The sequence below is a fragment of the Pleurodeles waltl genome, chromosome 9 (genome assembly GCF_031143425.1).
Source record: "Pleurodeles waltl isolate 20211129_DDA chromosome 9, aPleWal1.hap1.20221129, whole genome shotgun sequence".
NCBI lineage: Eukaryota > Metazoa > Chordata > Amphibia > Caudata > Salamandridae > Pleurodeles > Pleurodeles waltl.
This window is the reverse complement of record NC_090448.1, coordinates 557357124-557377981: the sequence shown is the minus strand read 5'-3', so window position 1 is coordinate 557377981 and position 20858 is coordinate 557357124. Positions and strand designations below refer to the sequence as shown.

At 43.4% G+C, this 20858-nt stretch overlaps 1 protein-coding gene across 1 annotated transcript in view; it reads right to left on the bottom strand.

The window, feature by feature from the left end:
• Positions 1–20858, bottom strand: part of PRSS16 (serine protease 16) — a 93631-nt gene that overhangs the window by 19266 nt on the left and 53507 nt on the right. Inside the window, exons 10-11 of the mRNA XM_069207510.1 lie at positions 18350–18529; positions 7507–7652 (exon numbers count right to left, since the gene is read on the bottom strand). Of these exons, the coding sequence (XP_069063611.1) occupies positions 7507–7652; positions 18350–18529 (326 nt within the window). The remainder of the gene's footprint in view (positions 1–7506; positions 7653–18349; positions 18530–20858) is intronic.

Below are 20858 nucleotides of genomic sequence, written 5' to 3'. Positions count from 1 at the left end.
GTAGCAGGTAACAAATAATGAGTAGATCAATCTGTTTAGGTTGACAGTAGCATACAAAATGTTTCCATTTTGCAGCATAATACGGTCTAATTCTAGGGTTATGTGCCTCTCTAAGAATGTCCATACATTCAGAGGGGAGTTGTAAATATCCAAACTCTATGACTTCAAGAGTCATATTGCAAGATTGAGTGGTTTAGGGCCTGGATGTCTGATTTGACCTCGCTTTTGATTCAAAAGGTCTGGTCGGTTGGGAAGTTTCTGGTGGGGAACCACAGACCGACCCAACAGTGGTGTGTACCAAGGCTGATGTGCCGATGGGGGGGCTACAAGGATCATGGTGCGTGATGTTTGTCTCACTTTGCAAACCAGAAATGGTTGGCAGAAAAGCGAAAGCAAATATCCCTGACCAATTCATCCATAGAGCATTGCCCTAGGACTGAGGGTGTGGGTATCTGGACACAAAGTTTTGGCATTTTGAATTTTCTGTGCTGGCGAAGAGGTTTATTTCTGGTGTTCCCCACAAGTGAAAGTATTGGTGAAGTATTTGTGGGTGAAGTTCCCATTCGTGGACTTGTTGCTGCATTCTACTTAAGAGGACTGCAAACTGATTGTCCATTCCTGGGGGATATTCTGTCAGTAAATGAATGCAATTGTGAATTACCCATTTCCAAGTTGTCTGAGCAAGAAGGGACTTTTGAGGTGAGTGTGTTTTCCCCTGTATCTGAAGATAATACATGGTTGTCATTTTGTCTTTATGGAATAGAACCACTTTGTGGGAGAGTTGTGCCAGAAACGCTTTGAGCGTTAGAAGGACTGCTAGTTTTTCCAAATAGTTGATGTGATAAGTTTGTTCAATGGGGTCCCACCTGTCTTGTATTGTAAGGCTATTGAGATAAGCCCCCCCAACCTATCCGTGATGCATCTGTAGGGAGAGTGATCCGAGGCACAGGGTCTTGAAAGGGCCGCCCTTTGGAGAGGTTGATGAGATTCCACCATTGTAGAGAGCAATGAGTCTGTCAGTCAGATATCACTAGATCCTGGAGATGACCCTGTAACTGAGACCACTGATGACAGACACCACTGTAAGGGACGCATGTGTAGTCTGGCATGAGGTAAGATGGCAATGCATGAAGCCATAATTCCTAATAGCTGCATCACTACTCTCACTGTGTAAATGAGGTTCTCCTGTAATTGACACAGAAGAGTTTGAAAGACTTGAATGCAAGCTGGGTTCGGATATGCCAACCTTGAGTGAGTATTGAGAATTGCTCCCAGATAAGGTTGTATCAGTGAGGGTTGGAGATGGGACTTGAGAAAGTTGATCGTAAAACCCAGTGTGTAGTAGATTTACTGTGTACTGAATATGATTCTGACATTGTTGGATGGTATCTGCCTTGATGAGCCAGTCATCCAAGTATGGGAAGATGTGGATATGTTGTCTTCTGAGAAATGCAGCAACTACTGCTAGACATTTTGTGAATACTCTGGGAGCGGCTGTTACCCCTAATGGTAAAACCTTGAATTGATGGTGTTTTCCCGCAAAGACAAATCTGAGGTATTTGCAATGTGCTGGATGTATGGGAATGTGAAAGTAAGCATCCTTCAGATCTAAGGCTGTCATGAAATCGCTTAGCTGTAATAGGGGAATAACATGTTGCAGAGTGACCATATGGAAATGCTCTGAAAGGATGTATAGGTTGAGAGGTCTGCGATCCAGAATTGGTCTTAGTGATCCATCTTTATTTGGTATAAGGAAGTATAGGGAATATACTCCCAACCCTGAGACAGGGGAACTGGTTCTATAGCACCTTTGAGAAGCTATAGCACCTTTGAGAAGAAGGGATTGTACCTCTTCTTTCAAAAGTATGAGATGGTTGTGTGAAAGTTTGTGAATTCAAGGGGGAATATTTGGTGGAGTGGAAATGCGCTCTAGACAGTAACCATGTTGGATAACTGATAGAACCCATTGATCTGTGGTTACTTTGGACCATTGGGCATAGACATTTGCTAGCCTTCCTCCTACTCTTCCTCCTACTGGAGAGGTGTGTGTTGGAGGAATCTGTAAACAGTCACTGCCATGTGCTTGAGGCAGAACCTCTAGAGGTGGATGCCTTACCTCTGCCTTTATTATTTGCACCCCTGTAAGAGCCTCTGAAGGAACTTCTATTGTAAAAGTGTGTTCCTTGTTTGGTCTGGAAGGTAAAAGGCTCGGTAGATGACGTTCTGAAACCTCCCCTAAATTGTGATCTACACAAATTACCCTTACTTGGTGTAGTTAGTAGTGCCCCCAGAGATGTTGCTGTTTTTGAGTCTTTTTTCAGCTTGTCAACTTCTGGGCCAAACAAGCGTTCTTCATAGAAAGGCATGTTGGAAACTGCCTGTTATATTTCTGGCTTGAAGCCTGAGCATCTCAGCCAAGCACGCCTTCTTATAATAACATTGGTGTTTACACCACATGCAGTGGTATCCGATGCATCAACAGCACATTTAATAGAAATGTTTGAGATGGCCTGCCCTTTTGAGACCTTTTTTTGTTTTGATGTTCCTGTGGAAGGTACTCAAGCAGTTCTTCCATCTCGTCCAGTGGGCCCTATCGTACCTTGCCAAAAGGGCCTGTGAATGTGCAATTTCCCCAATGATTAGCAGTTTGTGCAGCTACTCTTTCCCCAGCTGAATCAAGTTTTTTTCTCTCTATCAGGAGGAGGAGCACCTCCTGTGGACTGACTATTAGCATGCTTACATGCTCCAGTGACTGCCAAAGAGTCAGGAGGTAGTTGGAATTTAATAAATGTAGGATCTGACGGTGCAGCCTTGTACTTTTTGTCAAACCTTGGGGTAATAACACTTGTCCTAAAAGGTTCTTTACCAATAGCTGTGGAATGTCTAAGCATACCTGGCAGCATGGGTAGGAAATGTCTCTGTGAGTGATGGTCAATGTATCAAAGAGGAAATCCTTCAATGGGGCCATTGTGCATATGTACGATATGGTATGCAGCTGCCCTTGCAATAACTAGATTATAAGCTGTTGTATCTCCAGGGGATGAAAGCCTTGCTGGATACAGATCTGGGCCATTAGGGAGTATGGGATCTGGATAATATAAATTCCATGGATCTACATCCAGTGGAATTTCACCAATTCATTTTCGTGAGGTGAAGATGACCCTTGTGGAAAAAACTGTGGCTGTATGAAAGATGTAGGAGATTGTGGCGGCGGTGGAGGGGTAAGAGGAAGTATAGGAGAGTGAGGTGGAGAAGGCGGAGGGTGATCTGGAGCCTTGTCTTTATCCTTAGATACTTTTTTGAGGAGGAGGAGCAGTGTAAAATGTCTCTTGAAAGGTAAGTCTCCTTTGAATTGGAACAGAGGGAGAAGCAATATTTTTCCCTGTTCCCTCGTGTACAGGAATTTGGTGCTGAGCGTCCATTAGTTCTTGAATTGTCTTCACTGGTGAAGCTGCTCCAAAAGATAGGACGGAGTTCTCAGAAGCCATTGTCCTTGGTTCTGACATTTTTCGGAATAGAAGCCTTTTGTTGAATCGAAGGTATAAGCCCTGAAACTGATGTGGAAAGCTTCTTTATCTGTGCCGAAATGCAGATTGTGTGGGATGCTTTTGAGTCTGTGGTCGATGCCAAAGACGCCTTGGTAAATTTCAGTGCAGAGCCAGAGAGCGTGGCAGCCGAATCAAACTTTCGGGTCCGACCATGGCCAGAAGGCAAACAGCTTAGTTTTTTTTTCTTCAAGTTTTTAGGTGGAAAGTTAGTGCTGATGTACTCACATGTTGTGCTGCAGGAATTAGCGGACTATCGATGTCAGATTTGACGTCTGACTCGGAATCTTGAATGAAAAAGGCTGGCTGATGTCCCATTTCTTCCTGAGCATGTTTCTCTCCGAAGAGGTTGGGAGTGTAATCAGGTGTCTTCGATGCCATCTCTAACTAATGCGTTCTTCAGTCTTCTTAGATCGAAAAGACCTATAGGCGTCCCAGTTCTCTTCTTTATGCTCCGGGTACAAGCACACGTTACACTCCAGGTGTTGATCGGTGTGTGGAACTTTTTAATGGGTTTGAGGACAGAAACTAAATGGAGCCCATTCCATCAGCCCTGCATATTTTGACAGCACTTGAAGGAGTAGGCCCAAGAAGAGCAGCTGCACCCCGAAGAGCAGTGGATGGATCCCAAAGCAGGAATTCGGATCGAGTACTTTAACATGATCGAAACACTATACTGTCCCTGAAAGGAAGATGGAAGAGAAAGTTCAGGAGAGAGCGAGCTGAGAAATACCGGAGCGAGAGGAAACACGTCCGATCCTGACAGTGGAGAGAAAAAGTCTCAAAGGACTCGATGCCCATGTGCACTATCACGCAGAGGAGGAGTCACTCGATCTCGTGAATTGAAAAGATTATTTGAACAAAAACAACTTGCAACAATCCGAGCCCAACACTAGATGGCAGACTTATGCAAAGCATGTGTATCTACAGCCACAAATGCCACCAAACACATGTTTTCATTAAGGTTATTTATGAAACACAAAAAAGGGACATGTATTTCTTCAGCAGTGGTCTCATAATAGATTTTTTAGCTTTGCCCGCATGCACATCTATCGTGAAGCAGTTGCACATACTAAGATTCTGATATCTTGAACCAAGAGCATTGGCAGGGTTCTTAGGAAGGCAGCACATTGTCTATACACATCTTTCATTTTATAGCTATCAATTGTGAATAACTTTCATTCATGCCTGCTCATTATCCACAGTAGCATTAAAACTTTTGAAATATGTGGCCTTACTTCTCTGGCCTTCTTCAGGGATAGTGGATCCATGGGCCTGGAGGAACCCATGTTTGGTTGGCAGTCAGGTTACCCCCTGTCCAAGCAAGGGCCCTCCCTCTAGTCAGAGTAAAAGAGAATCACCCTCAGCTAACGCCTTCTTACCCCCTTGGTAGCTTGGCACGAGCAGTAGGCTTAACTTCAGAGTGGTAGGTGTAAAGTACTTGTACCAACACACACAGTAACTTAATGAAAACAGTACAAAATGTCAACCCAGGTTTAGAAAAATAGAAAATATTTATCTAAACAAAACAAGACCAAAACGACAAAATCCACAATACACAAGTCAAGTTATCAATTAAAAAGCAAAAACAGTCTTCATGTAGTTTTAAACACACACTAACACTATTAGCGTGAAAATGTACTTTGGGTGTGTCAAAAATAAGCCCCCGCGGGCGAGTGTGCGTCAAAAAGGGCTTGCGATGCGTCAATTTCACTCACGAGCGATACCTTGCGTCGTTTCTCCTTTCGTCGGGTCGGACGTGTTGTTTCTTCTCTCTGCAGGAGAGCGATGCGTTGATCCAGTCAGCACTCTCGGGCCCGGGCAAGCCTTGTGTTGTTTTACACTCTCAGTGGTGTTTGCGTTGGAAATACAGAAGCACGATGACCCGAAAACCACGCAGCGCAGGTTGCAATCTCACCAGCCTCCATCAGCAATGCTGCGCGTCATTTCCCCAGCTCCGTGCGTCGATGCTTTGTTCCCGTTACAGGTGAGTGTTGATTTTCAGTGGCGTAGCCAGTGGGGCATCGATTTCCCAGCCGCAGATCGGAGTTGCGTCGATCTTTACCCCGCACGGCGTTCTGTGCGCGGATTTTCTTCTCTTAGGCTGCCAGCTTCTCCTTTCAGGGTCCTGGGAACTGGATGGGCACCACTTGGCAGAGTAGGAGTCTCTCCAGAGACTCCAGGTGCTGGCAGAGAGAAGTCTTTGCTGTCCCCGAGACTTCAAACAACAGGAGGCAAGCTCTAAATCAAGTCCTTGGAGATCTTCACAAGATGGAAGGCACACAAAGCCCAGTCTTTGCCCTCTTACTCTGGCAGAAGCAGCAACTGCAGGATAGCTCCACAAAGGACAGTCCCAGGCAGGGCATCTCTTCTTCCTCAGCTCTTCATCTCTTCTCCAAGTAGAGGTTCCTCTTGGTTTCCAGAAGTGTTCTGAAGTATATGGTTTTGGGTGCCCTTCTCATACTCATTTTCTCCTTCGAAGTAGGCCTACTTAAAAGCAAAGTCTCTCTTAATTGTGAAATCCTGCCTTGCCCAGTCCAGGCCCCAGACACTCACAAGGGGGTTGTAGACTGCCTTGTGTGAGGACAGGCACAGCCCTTTCAGGTGTAAGTGACCACTCCTCCTCTCCCTCCTAGCACAGATGGCTCATCAGGAAATGCAGACTACACCCCAGCTCCCTTTGTGTCACTGTCTAGTGTGAGGTGCAACCAGCCCAACTGTCAAACTGACCCAGACAGGGAATCCACAAACAGGCAGAGTCACAGAAATGGTATAAGCAAGAAAATGCTCACTTTCTAAAAGTGGCATTTTCAACCACACAATCTTAAAATCAACTTTACTAAAAAATGTATTTCTAAATTATGAGCTCAGGGACCCCAAACTCCACATGTCCATCCGCTCCCAAAGGGAATCTACACTTTACTCATATTTAAAGGTAGCCCCCACGTTAACCTATGAGAGGGACAGGCCTTGCAACAGTGAAAAACGAATTTAGCAATATTTCACTGTTAGGACATATAAAACACATTACTATATGTCCTACCCTAACCATACACTGCACCCTGCCCTTGGGGCTACCCAGGGCCTACCTTAGGGGTGCCTTACATGTAAGAAAAGGGAAGGCTTAGGCCTGGCAAGTGGGTGCACTTGCCAAGTCGAATTTACAGTTATAAATTGCACACACACACACTGCAGTGGTAGGTCTGAGACATGATTACAGAGCTAATTATGTGGGTGGCACAACCAGTGCTGCAGGCCCACTAGTAGCATTTGTTTTACAGGCCCTGGGCACCTCTAGTGCACTGCACTAGGGACTTACTAATAAATCAAATAAGCCAATCATGGATAAGCCCATTACATACACATTTTGTAAAGGAGCACTTACACTTTAGCACTGGTTAGCAGTGGTTAAGTGCCCAGAGTAACAAAAACAATAGAATCAGAGTCCAGCACACAAACAACCTGGGAAACAGAGGCAGAAAATTAAGGGAGACCAAGCCAAGGATGAAAAGTCTAACACCCATGCGCACTATCAAGCAGAGGAGGAGTCACTTGATCTTGTGAATTGAAAAGATTATTTGAACAAAAACAACTTGCAACAATCCGAGCCCAACACTAGATGGGAGACTTATGCAAAGCATGTGTATCTACAGCCAAAAATGCCATCAAACACACATTTTCATTAAGGTTATTTATGAAACGCAAAAAAGGGACATGTATTTCTTCAGCAGTGGTCTCATAATAGACCTTTTATCATTGCCCGCATGCACATCTATCGTGAGGCAATTGCATATACTAAGATTCTGCTATCTTGAACCAAGTGCATTAGTAGGGTTCTTAGGGAGGCAGCACATTGGCTATACACATCTTTCATTTTGTAGCTATCAATTGTGAATAACTTTCATTCATGCCTGCTCATTTTCCAGAGCAACACTAAAACTTTAGAAATATGTGGCCTTACCTCTCTGGCCTTCTTCAGGGATGGTGGATCCATGGGCCTGGAGGAACCCATGTTAGCACAGTGGGCCGTGCCGTTGATGAAGATGGCAAGCTCTGAGTGAGACTGGTTCTTCAGCACACTCAAGGAGTGCCAGGGGTCGATGTTACCTGCCATCGAAGAGGAAACAAACAAGAGCTTCAGAATTGCGTAAATCAACAAATGACGATCATACCCTTAATATAAACAAGCATTGGCAAGGCCAATAGGTTTTGCCTTTGTGAGATTTGTTGGTTGTGCTAATGTTTTTTAATCTATGTTGCAAATGGTTGAAAGTTATGTAAAAAAGCTGTCTGTGTTTTACTGCTTTTTTTAATTTTCAGTTATGCTGCACTAAAGCTAATGGTGCTGTATAATATATCTAAACAACATTGACAAAGCCAATAGATCTTGCATAGGCAAGACCTCTTGGCTTTCCAGAATTTGGTATGAAATGCCACATGGTAAGTTATAAGTATATTTATAGTGTTTACAACGCGTGAAGTCCTAATGTTATAGAATGGAGCATGTCTTTGCCAAGATGTTACTGTGTCCAGATTCAGAAGCATTTTAAAACCATACAAAAACTGTGAAAATGTGCCATATAAATACGATGAATGTAACGTAAGTTGGAGGCAGACAGAAAAGTCCAGTAAGTTACAGTTTTTATTACAATAATACTTTAGGCTATGTGTTACTTTGGATGCAATGGTTACTAAAGAATCGAAAAAGCACTTCTGACTGCTTGTTTAGTAGTAAAATATAGTAATAATCAGTGCTCGGTGGGTTTCTTGGAGCTTTTGGCTCCTGTACCACTGCACCATTCAAATTGTGGCACCCTAGTGCCTGCAAGGCAACTGCACTTGTAACTGCTTGTTCAGTGGTAACATAGCAATAATCGTTGTTTAGTGGGTTTCCTAAAGCTTTTGGCCCCTGTCCCACTGCACCATTCAAATCGTGGGCCCTAATGTCTGCAGGGTAACTTCTCTTGGGACTGCTTGTTTAGTAGTAAAAGACAATAATCAGTGCCCAGTGGGTTTCCTAGAGCTCTTGGCCCCTGTGCCACTGCACCTGTTGTTCCATTTAAATCATGGCCCTAGTGCCTGTAATGTAACTGCACTTGTGACTTCAGGTTCAGTGGTAAAATATAGCAAAAATAGGTGTTCTGAGAGTTTCCTAGAGCTTTTTGCTCCGTGCCACTGCACCTGCTGTACCATCCAAAGTATGGCCCTAGTGCCTGCAAGGTAACATGAGGAAATTGTTTATATCCAGTAATGCATGTTTTCTAAAAAAGACACAGTTGCAGATGTAATACATCATTATTTTGTAGGCAAACACAAACGCTTTAATAAAAAGTGCCTTTAAATGTATCCAACTCTTCAAAATGAGTTGCCACATATGTCATAAATAAAGGATATGCTTTACACATAAAAGTGAAAAACAAGCATTGTTAAATTGTGTTACAATGAGGCTGGCTATTTTCTGTGAAAAGATCTTATCCTGTGCTTAACAGTGGACGGGCCATAAACTCTGTAAATTTCACAAGATCACCATATGTGAAGCTGACTCTGAGACTGAAATGCAGTTTTATACTGTGTTACTACAAAAGGCAATATCACAAATTAAATGGACTCAAAGAAGAAGAATGTAGCAAAAAACGTGCAGATGAAGAACAAGATACCTTTTGATATGGCTATGTCTAAAATAAAATTTTAAAGAAGCATTTGCAATGTAAAAGGTCTCTGAATTTGCTCGAGTTAGAGCTGCTGGTGTTGTAAATTCATAACTGGACTCTCCCGCCACATAATTCCAATGACCCTGCATCCAACTAAAACACTTCCATTTACTGTCTTACTCAGCGACCACAATGTATCCTGTCCTCGGACGTGGCGAGATTATAGGAGCCTGCCATTCATATGACAAGATCACACTGGCTGTGCCACATTCAGCAACATTGCAGCAGTGTGGCACATATGTCAACATCACAGTAGCTGTGCCCCATATGGTAACACTGCAGTAGCTATGCCACATACAGCAGCATCATAGTAGCTGTGCCACATTCAGCAACATCACAGTCACTGTGCCACATACAGCAACATCACACTAGTTGTGCCATATAGAGCAAGATCACACTAGTTATGCCACATACAGCAACATCACAGTAGCTGTGCCACATACGACAACATTGCAGTAGCTGTGCCACATACGACATCACAGTAGCTGTGCCACATACGACAACATCACAGTAGCTGTGCCACATCGCAGTAGCTGTGCCAAATATGGCAACATCGCAGTAGCTGTGCCAAATATGGCAACATCGCAGTAGCTGTGCCAAATATGGCAACATCGCAGTAGCTGTGCTAAATATGGCAACATCGCAGTAGCTGTGCCACATACAGCAAATTGCAGCTGCTGTGCCACATATGGCAACATCACAGTGGCTGTGCTCATATGCTCCAACTTTACGACAGCTTTCCCCATCTGTGAGCCTCACGTTAACCCACCCTCACATCATGTAGGAAAGGGGGCTCATTCCAGACATCCCTGCAAACAAGACCTCTTATGAATACAGTTCATGCATTGAACAACCGGGTGGGGAGGGGGGGGGTCTGGGGCACTCAGCACATGCAGCTGCTAGCAAGCATTACCATGCAAAGCAATAAATTGTGTGCTTAATCACAGCATTCACCTTTTGAACTCATTTATGGTGCGTTTTGGTGATTTGGGGATTATTAACAAAACTTTAACTCCTTTTAAGGGAGCAGCGACACCAGAAGACAAGTCATCATGTATGAAACATGAAAATACAATAACATTACTTTTACTAACATTGGACCTGTGCTAAATTTATACGGTGCGCTTGCAAGGACAAAATTAAATGTTCTGGAAAGAAACAAGCCTTTTCGAGACGGAAATATTTAATCAGAGCAAATGTAAGGTTTACAATTTAGCTCTATTTTGGGGGCATCAGGGACAGACTGGCAAAGGAATTTTTTCGTGTATCAGAAGTAATATTCTACAAGACATATAGAACCAAGCAGGAAATTATCTTTTGTGGTCAAAGGATGTTTGTGCACCGTCTGATTCTGCTACGATTTAGTTCAGCAATGTGCCAGCCCTAAGTGAGATTGAAAAAGCCAAGACAAGTCTGCATTTTATGTGCGATTCTACCCACGGAAGTAATATCAGCTACTGTTTTGAAAGGAAGTGCAACTTGTATTTTTGCTTCAGCGCTAGCAGCTCTAGAAGCATTTGGTTTGATATATTTTCAGACGTCAGAGAGTTTTGTGCTGCAATCCTTACGTAATTAGAGATTTTTTCCAGAATTTAAAAGTGTGTTTTCCTCATAGACTGTATCAGCACATATAGAAACTAGAGAAATGGTGAAACCCAAGGAGGAGTAATCGGAGCTTTCTAAGGGCGGAAAGGGTGACTCACCTAGAAGACATGCAGCCACGCAGCGGGAAGGGGATATGGAACTCGAGCTTGAAACTGCCATGGCTGCGCGATGCGAAGGGGCGAGACATAAGTAAAAGAAGTTTACCCACGCTGAAGTATATCGGCAATTATGCAATACGCCATGTAACATGGTCAGTCTGCAAGGCGGTAACAAACCAGCCTCGGAGTGGGACAAACGTAAGGCATTTACCAACAACATCAAGTGATTTTTGAAAGACAAGCCCAGGCACGAATGAAGGTGATGGGCGTGGTTAAAGCCCACAGATAGATATCAACACGTTGGAAAGCAGCGCTTGGCCGCTGCTACACTCAAACTAAAAAGGGCACCAGCAGGCTCAATCGAGAACGGCTGCATTCCTCTTTCCTATAAAGGCTGTCATTTTGAAGTGGGCAGAAAGCAAAACAAAATAACCAGGCTCCCAGGAAAACACAGCTTGACATTTGACCTAGGTCTTTGAATGCCCACCAAATGTGACAGATAAGATCAAGGTTTAGAGGCTTGTTGACAGAAAAGGAGTTTGTGGAAGTATTCAATGAATACAACTTTCTCTTCGGGCGGGACAAACTGAACCTGGAAAGCCTAAAGCAAATAAAGCCAGCAAATGGGAAGCAATAAAATGTGAGTTACAAACCACAAAGCCAATAGCAAGCAATGGGCAGAATGCATTCCTAGGTCAGCTTTCTGAAACTCCAAGATGTCTTTAGCAAACCAGAGAGCTGTGCAGTTTGGTAGGCTATGACCTAAAAAGGGAACAGGTAGACGTCGGAATGCAGGCCAGAGTGGAGTTGTGGGGTCTGGGGAAGAAAGTTGGTAAACAGGAATAGCTTTTATCAGAGGTATACAGTAACTCACTGCTGATCTAAAAACTTAAATGGTTGCTTTTATGCTGGAGGGAAAAGGTCTCAGTGAAACTTCATGATTAGACGTTATATTACAATAAGCACATGTTGATTGGTTGGTTATTAAGGCACATTTGAAGATGTTATTAATTGAATATTGTCCTTTATATCAGGCTACAGCTTATTTATTTTTATTTTACAATTAAGGCATAAAGTACATAACAGTAAACACATTTAATATTAAAATATTAAACAGGAAAACAAAGGCATGCGGTTTTACTCCTCTCAAAATTGTGATCCTTCCACAGCCCTACAAACAACACCTAGTTTTCTTCAAAATAAAATAACAATCCTACAAAAGGTGACAACAATTCTTTGCTTCTGTGGTGCTGTAACTGAAAATGGCATCTCAAATGAACTGCAGATAGAAACAAGCATTGACAGAGCCAGCCAGTGTCCCCTATGGGCAAGCTACTGGCTTTGGCAATCGGGTGGGGTGGTGGATGGGAGGGGCCGATCGGTGTGGATAGCAGGACTGGTAAAAAAGCATTCTGTAGCGGACAGTGCTGGCCTCCGTATAGAGCTCTTTTCCCTTTTGTCTGTTGGGGGGTAGATGAAACAGGGACAGGTGGGAGGGGAGAGAAGAAAGAGGAGCAGGAGGAGAGACATGAAACAGGAACAGGGGTTGAAGGGGGATTAAAAAACACGGACAGGTGGCATGTGGGAGCAGAATGAGGGACAGGGCAGGAGAAGATGGATGCAAATGCAAGCTTCCCAGTGCAAAAATAAACAACATCAGCAATATAAACAGGTTTATCTGATATTTGCAAGCTGTTCAGTGTATGGGTCATGTCAGAAAGGAAACCTTTTCCATGGGCTACTTCACCGCTGAATACTTTGAGAGGTTTTACATCTTGATGAGCCAAAGTTACATTTCTCAGTTATTTCAAAACGTTTGTCATTTTTAATCGTTTGAAAACATACTCAGACATGTTTAGTTTGCAAAATGTTAACAATCTAATATGTTGTGGCTTTGTATAGGAATAATAAAATGAGGCACGTAAGAAATGAATGATTATCCATTAACATGTGTGTGCTACTTCTAAAAGGTGCATTTTCCTTGGATTTTTAATAATATCTGGTTTTGTAGCTCATTTAAGCTTTTGCTTTTTAATAACCAGTGCAAGAATAAATAACACCAGCAATGTAAACATGTGCATCAGGTTCACCCCAGGGAAGAGGATGCAGCGTAACTGCCAAAGCTGCTGACTCTGAAGCAGGGGGAGTTGGCCTGAGTCGCAGTACCAGCTCAACATCCTGGGACTCATCAAATCACGGTAAATAGTAATAATACAATGTGGCACTTAAGAAATGAAAGATTATAGAGTTAATGTGTGGGGGCTACTTTTAAAAGTTGCATTTTCCTTGGATTTTCAAAATTATCTGGTATTGTAGTTCAGAAACGTTGTTGCTTTTCAATAACCAGTGCAAGAATAAATAACGCCAAGGTTGTAGCGTGAGGGTCAAAGCTGCTATGTTGAAGCAGAGGAACTCGGTTCGAGTCTCAGCACAGGCTCAACATCCTTTGACTCTTGGCAAATTGCGTAAACTAGGAATAATAAAATGCGGCACACAAGAAACGAATGATTATAGCGTTATTGTGTGTGGGCTACTTTTAAAAGGTGCATTTTTCCTTGGATTTTAAAAAATACCTGGTGTTGCAGTTCATGTAACCTTTTGCTTTTTAATAACCAGTGCAATAATAAATAACACCGGCACGAAACAAGTTTATCGGTCTTCATTCCAGGGGATAGGATGTAGGATGGCCAAAGATGGTGACTTTGGAGCAGGAGAACTCGGTTCAAGTCTCGGCACTTGCTCAACATCCTGCAATTCTCAGCAAATCACTGAACCTCCTGTCCTGTTCCTATACACAATTAAATGTGTCCTTGTGTAAAACGCTCCAACTCCTTCGTGGGCGCACTATATAGAAACTTCAGTGAAAGTCAGAAGCTTTCATGTGCACAACTCTGGCCTCCTGGCTCATTTATTGTGCTGGATGGGGGGGCTAACACAGAGGGAACATGCGAACACAGCCGTGAAGCAGGTGCCACATTGAGCAAGGGAAACAAAATGTGCACACTTGCGAGAAGTGCTCATTGAAAATTAAAAAAATAATAATCCCTGAGTGTAAGGAAATGCCTCCTTGGCATGGTTGCCCCCTGACTTTTTGCCTTTGCTGATGCTATGTTTACAATTGAAAGTGTGCTGAGGCCTGCTAACCAGGCCCCAGCACCAGTGTTCTTTCCCTAACCTGTACTTTTGTATCCACAATTGGCAGACCCTGGCATCCAGATAAGTCCCATGTAACTTGTACTTCTAGTACCAAGGGCCCTGATGCCAAGGAAGGTCTCTAAGGGCTGCAGCATGTCTTATGCCACCCTGGAGACCTCTCACTCAGCACAGACACACTGCTTGCCAGCTTGTGTGTGCTAGTGAGAACAAAACGAGTAAGTCGACATGGCACTCCCCTCAGGGTGCCATGCCAGCCTCTCACTGCCTATGCAAGTATAGGTCAGTCACCCCTCTAGCAGGCCTTACAGCCCTAAGGCAGGGTGCACTATACCATAGGTGAGGGTACCAGTGCATGAGCATGGTACCCCTACCGTGTCTAAACAAAACCTTAGACATTGTAAGTGCAGGGTAGCCATAAGAGTATATGGTCTGGGAGTTTGTCAAACACGAACTCCACAGCACCATAATGGCTACACTGAAAACTGGGAAGTTTGGTATCAAACTTCTCAGCACAATAAATGCACACTGATGCCAGTGTACATTTTATTGCAAAATACACCCCAGAGGGCACCTTAGAGGTGCCCCCTGAAACTTAACAGACTGTCTGTGTAGGCTGACTAGTTCCAGCAGCCTGCCACACTAGAGACATGTTGCTGGCCCCATGGGGAGAGTGCCTTTGTCACTCTGAGGCCAGTAACAAAGCCTGCACTGGGTGGAGATGCTAACACCTCCCCCAGGCAGGAGCTGTAACACCTGGCGGTGAGCCTCAAAGGCTCACCCCTTTGTCACAGCCCAGCAGGGCACTCCAGCTTAGTGGAGTTGCCCGCCCCCTCCGGCCACGGCCCCCACTTTTGGCGGCAAGGTTGGAGGGAACAAAGAAAGCAACAAGGAGGAGTCACTGGCCAGTCAGGACAGCCCCTAAGGTGTCCTGAGCTGAGGTGACTCTAACTTTTAGAAATCCTCCATCTTGCAGATGGAGGATTCCCCCAATAGGGTTAGGATTGTGACCCCCTCCCCTTGGGAGGAGGCACAAAGAGGGTGTACCCACCCTCAGGGCTAGTAGCCATTGGCTACTAACCCCCCAGACCTAAACACGCCCTTAAATTTAGTATTTAAGGGCTACCCTGAACCCTAGAAAATTAGATTCCTGCAACAACAAGAAGAAGGACTGCCTAGCTGAAAACCCCTGCAGAGGAAGACCAGAAGACAACAACTGCCTTGGCTCCAGAAACTCACCGGCCTCTCTCCTGCCTTCCAAAGAACTCTGCTCCAGCGACGCCTTCCAAAGGGACCAGCGACCTCTGAATCCTCTGAGGACTGCCCTGCTTCGACGACGACAAGAAACTCCCGAGGACAGCGGACCTGCTCCAAAAAGACTGCAACTTTATCCAAAGGAGCAGCTTTAAAGAACCCTGCAATCTCCCCGCAAGAAGCGTGAGACTTGCAACCCTGCACCCGGCGACCCCGACTCGGCTGGTGGAGAACCAACACCTCAGGGAGGACCCCCGGACTACTCTACGACTGTGAGTACCAAAACCTGTCCCCCGTGAGCCCCCACAGCGCCGCCTGCAGAGGGAATCCCGAGGCTTCCCCTGACCGCGACTCTCTGAAACCTAAGTCCCGACGCCTGGAAAAGACCCTGCACCCGCAGCCCCCAGGACCTGAAGGACCGGACGTTCACTGCAGAAGTGACCCCCAGGAGTCCCTCTCCCTTGCCCAAGTGGAGGTTTCCCCGAGGAAGCCCCCCCCTTGCCTGCCTGCAGCGCTGAAGAGATCCCTTGATCTCTCATTGACTTCCATTGCGAACCCGACGCTTGTTCTAACACTGCACCCGGCCGCCCCCGCGCCGCTGAGGGTGAAATTTCTGTGTGGGCTTGTGTCCCCCCCGGTGCCCTACAAAACCCCCCTGGTCTGCCCTCCGAAGACGCGGGTACTTACCTGCTGGCAGACTGGAACCGGGGCACCCCCTTCTCTCCATTGAAGCCTATGCGTTTTGGGCACCACTTTGAACTCTGCACCTGACCGGCCCTGAGCTGCTGGTGTGGTAACTTTGGGGTTGCTCTGAACCCCCAACGGTGGGCTACCTTGGACCAAGAACTGAACCCTGTAAGTGTCTTACTTACCTGGTAAAACTAACCAAAACTTACCTCCCCCAGGAACTGTGAAAATTGCACTGTGTCCACTTTTAAAGTAGCTATTTGTGAATAACTTGAAAAGTATACATGCAATTGAAATGATTCAAAGTTCCTAATGTACTTACCTGCAATACCTTTCAAACAAGATATTACATGTTAAATTTGAACCTGTGGTTCTTAAAATAAACTAAGAAAAGATATTTTTCTATTACAAAACCTATTGGCTGGATTTGTCTCTGAGTGTGTGTACCTCATTTATTGTCTATGTGTATGTACAACAAATGCTTAACACTACTCCTTGGATAAGCCTACTGCTCGACCACACTACCACAAAAAGAGCATTAGTATTATCTCTTTTTACCACTATTTTACCTCTAAGGGGAACCCTTGGACTCTGTGCATGCTATTCCTTACTTTGAAATAGCACATACAGAGCCAACTTCCTACACTGAGAAAGGAAATAAAATGGGCGAAGTGGAAGAGTACAAGTCCTGGGGCACTGCTCCATGGGAGTTAACGATGGACTAAAACGTGGGACAAAGAGACAAGATTAACCACTTACAGGCAAGGACTTTTTAAGTACACTGACAAATGAAAAGTAAAGCAATGAGTGGAGTGGAACCCCACCTTGCAAATAAAAACAGGTCGCTAGGCGACAGCACAAGTGCTGTCTAGGATCAACCTAAAAATGGGGCATGGAAAAAAATCCCACAAAGACAATAATGGCGGGAAATTAACAGGATAGGGTTTTTGGAACAACTTAAGTCTCCAGCCCTATTACAGCCAAACTCCTGGACACTTCATCATCTGCGTCTCAGCTCTTATGATAGGTAGGTGGGTCGGCTGCCCCAGATTAAGGGCTTTATGTGCCAGACAGATATTATAAAAAGTTGCCTGGCATCCATATAGAGCAAGCACAGACACTAGATTATAGGAGGTCTCTACTCAACCTGGTTGGCCCCTACAACCAAACGTGCAGTACGAGTCAAAACTATAACAAATGGCCTATGGGGACTAAAACAGGTCAGAATGAACAGTACAGCTACTATCTTGGGGGCGCATAACCAATGGCTGGAAGATTGTGTATATATTTTCAGGATGAACAATTCAGTTTTCCTCATGATGCGTTGATGTTTAAGCATTCAAAATGGCACTGCACACATTTTCTGGCATCTAAATGCATAGATTCAGCAAGCTGAGGTGGCTGTTGTTAATACTGGTGAGCCATGGCTCTCGAACGATGTGGCATACTGAAGAAACTTCAAAGGGTATTCAGCTCAAGCTGCACTTAGTTTGTTCCTAGGAGAAAGTACTGTAGACCTGAATTTCCTTTGGAATTGAGTGATTAACTTGTCATTAACAATAGTCAAGAGATGGGAACCTCCATTCCCTTGCTTAATGAAGGGTTTCTAAAGAGTCTCAAAACGCTATGGGATAGGAACCGATGGCCAAAATTCCTTGAGCCTGAGCTTTCCAAGAGGCAGGCTCAAGCTACAGATGAATTCTTCATTAACTGGGGAGATGAATTTTCTAAACAGATGCTAAATACGGCTTATGAATTTTAAATCCATAATCCACGCTCGCTGAAATCATAGGACAGTGCATCAATGAAGAAATAGGCTCAGGACAGGTCAGGAGCTCTTTTAAAGGCCAAATGAGGGTACTTGGGTATTTCTTCTGAACATTGGAAGGGGTAACTAAGGCAAGTACAGAGAATACATCTCAACCCTTGGAGATCATGCCAAGAGATACCAGGGGCAAAATATATTACACCTGAAAAAAAACTAATACTTTCACAAAAAGGACCAAAGACTAAATGTTCCTGCAAGTGTCAATTCATCAAGAAAGAGACATACGCTATCCAAGAACAAATTTTCCCATTTTCTACTTCAAGATTATCCTTTCAAATAAAGATCACAACATGTAGTTTTGTTCAGAAAAATAAAAGCCCCCCTCTCACTGAAACTGTGAAACACAAGAAAATATTCATGAAATATGTACAAATGGAAATTATTCTGCACCACACATTCTGTGCACAAAAGGCAGACATTCCCGGTGAGTCCTGTATATTTCTTTTTAAAAAAAAGTTTGTTTTGTACCATTTACAAAAATGATCCGGCTGGCCTTAGGATGATCAGCTCCGTAATATTCATTAGTAAACTGCACAGAAGCCTGAACACTGTCTGCAGAGATCCCAAACACTTGAAAACACAGATCCACCTGGGACTTCAAGGAAATGAGCCGAGAGAATGGACACGTCTTGTGCTCACAGGTCTGATCTAAAGAGGGAAAGGAGAAAACAAAGCCATTATTATACTGACAAAAACTTTTTCTACTGTTTATTTTGCACCCAACACATCTTAAGGAATTGCCTCTCAAAAGGCACATATCTGGTAGCAGCACTCTGCAACAAACTAGGATATATGTTACAAGCATCATAATTATATTTGGCAATTGGCACGTTCAGCTTTGAGTGAATCCAGGAGTGTAATCTGTATGGGAACGGCCACAGAAACTGTACATAAATGTGCACATTATCACTGTCAAAGTAAGTGAATGTCAAAAGGGCTTAAAATTACCTGTTCACAAGGCTTATTTTGCTCTTAAGTGATGTTATTTTGGTTTTAGCATATTTTCTCCATTGTCATTTGCCAGTGCTTTGCTAAGTGTGGCTTAGGCTTACACTAATTTCTTGAAGAAGACTTGTGACCCAGCTTCTGAGGTGCTGATACCTTCCCTTCTATTCCCCTTTAAAATTTCTCTTTCATTTTTCCAATTCCTTCTTGTTCTATTTTTCTCCAGACTTTTTGATCTTATGTTCTTAGTTAGATTCTTCTTATTGATAGTTTAGATTCTAGGGAACTTATTCAAGCTGCCCATAGTTCATTTTAGCTAGATGATTAAATTTGCACTGATGTGTAAAAGAATTGCCCAGCGTTCATTTTCTGAATACCAAATTCTTTTGTTGATATTTTGTACTGCTGTTACCAAGTGCCTAGTTTGTGTCACGTTAACATGACTAAGTTTCGTCAGACAATTAGGCTATCCTATGGTGATTTTGTATTTTTACAGTATATTCAAGAGATTTGTTTACATTAACCTTAGTGTTGTTTTGTAATTAAACCCTTTAACTTTATTTCTGAGTTGGGTTTCATTGTGTGGCCAAATTGGTTACACTGCAAATTAAATGTTGATTGATTTATACCAGATTCCCTAGTTATACCCTTTGCACGGACTCCAAGATTATTGGCCTTGAATTAGAGCATACAAAATGCTCCATCAGAGTAAATGTACATGTCATTGAGTGCTGGAGGTAGATATGCACAAATGAACACAATAAAGTGAACCCAGAGTAACAAACGTGCGTGTAATTCTCTGACTGTATCTCTGTTTGTAAGCAAGTCCAAGCTTTTTATGTGCATGCAGGAAATGCAGCTTAACTTACCCACAACCATAGAATTTCACTTACAGAAATATTTTTGACCGGCAGACAATGTTATATTATGTTTTTAATATAACTTTTCAGTGTATCTTTTACGCAAATCAAATGTAACCTTTGAATTATTTTTCATTCATTCTTTGTGGGAAACAAACTGATAGCACAACCATGTTCAGCAGCTTCTTTGCAGAAACGTGTACCTAATCTTTTAGCTAACACCGCTAACATAATTAATGCGCCATATTAAGTGGCCATAAGTGTTCCTGACACATTATGTCTGGTCACCCGACTCGTGAAAAATCAACTAGACAACGGCAAGAACAAACAGAACAATAATCACTCTTATCAACGTCAAGGAAGAGCAACTCTTCACTTTTGACAATGATCAATAAGCTGCCTTAATATTTCTTTTATCTTTCAGCAGCCCAGTACATGCTCGACTACAACATTGAAATGAGCCAAAGAATAGGCACAGGTGTCCAGACTGATCTTTCAATGGGTTAATTTTTCATTTAAATTTATTGCCATCTATTACAAATTGAATCTTCAATGTCATCATCTCACAAAGCGCTTTGTGACGGTCCACAGCAGCCTTCCCTCTTAGCACAAATCTTCAACATCTATATGTTCTTCATGACACAAGATCCCATTCAGCATCAGGCTTGCTTTCCAACGTACATGGGCAACCTCAAGATAGTCATTCATCTGGAAAAATGGTCAGCATTTTAGAGTGCATAGACTGCATTGATCATGGGATGAAAGAAACCTTATAATTTGAATTTATCCAAAAGGAAATATTTTCTTGTGTCCTACACATCTAGGAAATCCACCAGCATGTTCACAGCTGGTTATAAATCAAGGATTCATCTTCTGGTAGACATGACACAGTAAGTAGAGATAGCACAACTGGACTATTGTAATGTGATCTAAACTGGCCTCTCAAGGAGCCTCATCAGCAGGTTTGAAAGATTTTGAACTAGTTATCTCAGATTGTTTTGGAACTTAAGCAGAAAATATTACATCAAGGTGGAAAAGAAAACTCTTCAATAGCTAGGAATACATAATTTAAATTTAAATCTCTTTATTATGAAAAAAACTAACTGGGGCAAAGGTCCTAGCTATCTGCATAGCCTTGGTCCACAATAAATCCAACTAGGACCCTGACATCA